Source organism: Vulpes lagopus, chromosome 11, assembly GCF_018345385.1.
Source record: "Vulpes lagopus strain Blue_001 chromosome 11, ASM1834538v1, whole genome shotgun sequence".
NCBI lineage: Eukaryota > Metazoa > Chordata > Mammalia > Carnivora > Canidae > Vulpes > Vulpes lagopus.
In genome coordinates, this window is record NC_054834.1 from 73,476,514 (window position 1) to 73,480,464 (window position 3,951).

Sequence of the window (3,951 nt, forward strand, 5' to 3'; positions counted from 1 at the left end):
GGCGCCTAGGTGGCTCAGTCAGTTAAGGGTCTGTCTTCAGCTCAGGTCATGATCCCGGGGTCCCAGGATTGAGCCCCACATCAGTCTCCCTGCTCTTGGTGTGGAGTCTGCCCTCGGGCGGGCGTGCTCTCTCTCTCTCTCTCTCTCTCTCAAATAAATAAATAAATAAATAAATAAATAAATAAAATCTTAAAAAAAAAAAAAAAAAAAAGGAGCCCCTAGGCTGGGAGAGGAGGCAGTGTGTGGACAGACCAGGACCAGCCAGATGTCACTGTCACCGTCACCGGGGCTGTGATGGGGAAGGCTGGGCAGTCGGGAGAGGGAAAGCAGAGAGCTGCTTGGGAAGCGAGGCCAGATCTGAGTCTTTGGTTTAGGGCTGTAAAAGTGACACTTACTGTTTATTTCTGTTTCTGAAAGTATTGCAGCCTCACTGTGGAACATCTGGAAGCTACAGAAAGATGCTAGGAAGCCAATTAAGCACAGGGCATACACTGGTGCAGGGACTCAGCGCTGCAGGGAGAGGGTCTCTGGGCCATGCGGACTGGGGCTGAAGCCACCATACAGCAGCCGTCAGGAGGACAAATCAGGCCATCTCACACCCCCAGAACCTCAGTTTCCTCACCCTTACGATGGGGTAATAAGCCCTTGGCACTCCGAAGAGATAGGTGATGCCTGCCCAGCAGTCAGCTCCAGGCACCAGCTGTGTTTCCATCTAGCCCGTGCTCTGCGGTGTGCTCACCACCCACGGACTAAGTCCCTGCCCCTGTCACAGCTGGGGAGGTCCAGCTGTCTCCAGGGCCTGAAGTGTCCCTTGAAAAACCCGTCCTGCCTTGCGGAGCTGCTTTGCCGTGGTGCTGGGACGGCCCCAGGAGACCCGGCAGCTGCTACAACACAAGTTTGACATCTTCTTCCCTGGTGAGGGTGGTGGCCTCAACCAGGGTCCTGGGGGGGAAAGGCTGTGGAGGGAGAGGTGATGGCCAGCAGTGGGGGGCATTCCAGATGCTCAGCCCCTGGGCCTTGAGAGAGGAATGCTGGGGCAGCAGGGCCTAGGGCGGGTCCCAGCAGACAAGTTACCATGGGACAGAGGAGGTGGCTGCCTGGACCATCTGGTTGAGCACGTGGGGGTCAACTCCCACATTCCCAGGGAGCCCCCGAGTGGGCAGGATCGTCATGGCCGCCGCCGCCAAGCACCTGACGCCCGTCACGCTGGAGCTGGGGGGCAAGAACCCCTGCTACGTGGACGACGACTGCGACCCCCAGACCGTGGCCAACCGCGTGGCCTGGTTCCGCTACTTCAACTGCGGCCAGACGTGCGTGGCCCCCGACTACGTCCTGTGCAGCCCCCACACGCAGGAGCGGCTGCTGCCCGCCCTGCAGAGCGCCATCACCCGCTTCTACGGCGAGGACCCGCGGGGCTCCCCGAGCCTGGGCCGCATCGTCAGCGACAAGCACTTCCGGCGGCTGCGGGGCCTGCTGGGCTGCGGCCGCGTGGCCATCGGCGGCCAGAGCGACGAGGGCGAGCGCTACATTGGTGAGCGTGAGCGGGCCGCCCCGCCCGCCCGGGCCGCGCCGCCCCGCCCCCACCACGCCCTGCCCCACCCGGGCCGCGCCCTGCCCCGCCTCGCCCGGGCCCCGCCCCGCCCCGCCCCGCCCCGCCCCGCCCCGCCCCGCCCCGCCTCGCCTCGCCCGGGCCACGCCCTGCCCCGCCCCGCCCCGCCCGGGCCGCGCCCCGCCCCGCCCCCACCACGCCCTGCCCCGCCCGGGCCGCGCCCTGCCCCGCCCCGCCCCGCCCCGCCCGGACCACGCCCTGCTCCGCCCCGCCCCCGCCCCGGCAGCGCCCTGCCTCGCCCTGCCCCGCCCCCCCCCCCACCCCGCCGCGCCCCACCCTGCCCCCGCCCCACCCCGCCCCCGCCCTGCCCCCAACCGGGCCGCGCCCTGCCCCGCTCCACCCCCGCCCGGGCCGCGCCCTGCTCTGCCCTGCCCTGCCCCGCCCCCGCCCGGGCCGCGCCCCCCGCGCCGCCGCCCCAGGAGGCCCCGAGCCCCAGCCCAGCCCAAACCCTGTTCCCCTGTGCCCGCAGCCCCCACGGTGCTGGTGGACGTGCAGGAGACGGAGCCGGTGATGCAGGAGGAGATCTTCGGCCCATCCTGCCCATCGTGAACGTGAGGAGCCTGGACGAGGCCATCGACTTCATCCACCTCCGGGAGAAGCCCCTGGCCCTGTACGCCTTCTCCAGGAGCAGCCAGGTGGGGCGCCGGCAGGACGAGAAAGGGGCTGAACACGGGCAGACTGTTGGCCTTGCCCGTCACAGCCCAGTGGGAAGGTTAGGGCAGCGTCACCTGGACACGGTTCCCTGAGTAAGCGCTCCTGGCGGATGGGGGGCCGGCCAGCCTTCTGCCCTGGCCGGGACAGCTTCCACCAAGAGATGAGGTGCCTTTTGCTGCCCAGAGAGCCCCGTCTTCCTAAACCACGCAAAAGCTCTGTGTGGGCAAGCAGAGGCCCTGGAGGGAGGTGGGGGCAGAGCAGAGCTGGGACCTGACAGGCAGAGCCAGGCTGGCCACAGTGGGGCCTGTGCGCCATCGCAGGCACTGGCTGCCCTCACTGCCACTTCTCACAGTCACAGTCTCTCCTCCATGTGCAAAGTGCTCACGGGGACACAGCTCAGTAGAGGATGGGAACAGGGAGATCCCTCTGCTCCCCGTGCAATGGTCGGAGACCCCAGCCCTCTTCCTTTGATGATGAGCCTGCCACCTGGCCTCTTCTACCTCCCCCAGGTAGTGACCCAGATGCTCGATCAGACCAGCAGCGGCATTTTCGGAGGCAACCAGGGCTTCATTCACCTGACTCTGTCGACCTTGCCGCTGGGGGGCGTTGGTGAGCCCTGCCCTCCTCTAGAGCCCCCACCCCCACCCCCAACCCCAAGGCTGGGGTTGGTACTCTCATCCTGGGAGGGCCCAGTTTTCCCTTGACTCTCTATTCTACCTTGATCCAAGCCCTGGACTTCTCAAAGCCTCGGTTTTCTTATCTGCAAAATGACTCTTTGAGTGGCTTGGCTTTCCCAGAGCTCCCTGCCAGCTGTGGGCTCCTGCTGAGGCAGTGGGCTGCTGCTACGGCTGGGTAGGCTGCCGGCCTTTGGCCCTCACCTCCGTGCCTGCACAGGTAACAGTGGCATAGGAAGATACCATGGCAAGTTCTCCTTCGACACCTTCTCCCGCCACCGTGCCAGCCTGCTCTCCTCATCGGGCCTGGAGAAGCTCAACGAACTCCACTACCTGCCCTACACTGCCCACAGCCAGAAGCTGATAACCTGGGTCTTGGGCTCCCACAGGTGCTCCCTTCTGTGAGCTCCCTGGGCTCCTCCAACGCCCTACCCCACCACCCCTCTCTCGATACTTCACAAGTGTTCAGTTTTCCCTGAAAGGTAGGTGTCCTGTCCAGGAGTGCAAAGATCCTATTCTTGAGGCTTTGTCTCAACAGATCCCTGGCTAGTCAGGAACTCTGGGCCTCTGATCCAGCAGTTTTCAGAGCCAAAGTCCTCTTTGCAGCCTCCCGACAGATTCACTGACCCTCTGCTTGGATGTGTCTGGTGATGAAGCTCTTATGGTTAGAAAGGACTCACTTGTATCAGATCTACAATTAGGCTCCCAGGATACAGGGCCATTTTTTTTCCTTTTTTAATAGCAAGGGAGGGGATGGGAAGCCAAGATGGGGAAGCAGTCCATGGGTGGGAGCTGCTGGACAGGGGACCCAAGATCGAGCTATGGCCAAAACCTCAGTGCGGCCGCCACTGCCACCTCCAATTCCCTGTCCTGGGTTGCTTTCAAGAGGATCCCCAAAATGCGAAGTGGCTTCTAACACCTCCGTTCACACCTGGTTTGGGGAGCTGGTGTGAATGACCTTTGACTTAAAGTGATCTGATCCTAAGCCTGGATCTGGCTAATTGCTAATGTTGT

General features: G+C 63.7%; 1 protein-coding gene across 1 annotated transcript; it reads left to right on the forward strand.

Annotated features, from left to right (window-relative positions):
- Positions 1–895: 895 nt before the first annotated feature.
- Positions 896–3,342, forward strand: ALDH3B2 (aldehyde dehydrogenase 3 family member B2). Its single transcript, XM_041722556.1, is given in 6 exon segments — positions 896–915; positions 1,145–1,531; positions 2,079–2,141; positions 2,144–2,244; positions 2,773–2,872; positions 3,158–3,342. Coding segments are annotated over 5 exon segments (810 nt in total). The 5' UTR covers positions 896–915; positions 1,145–1,170.
- Positions 3,343–3,951: the final 609 nt, after the last annotated feature.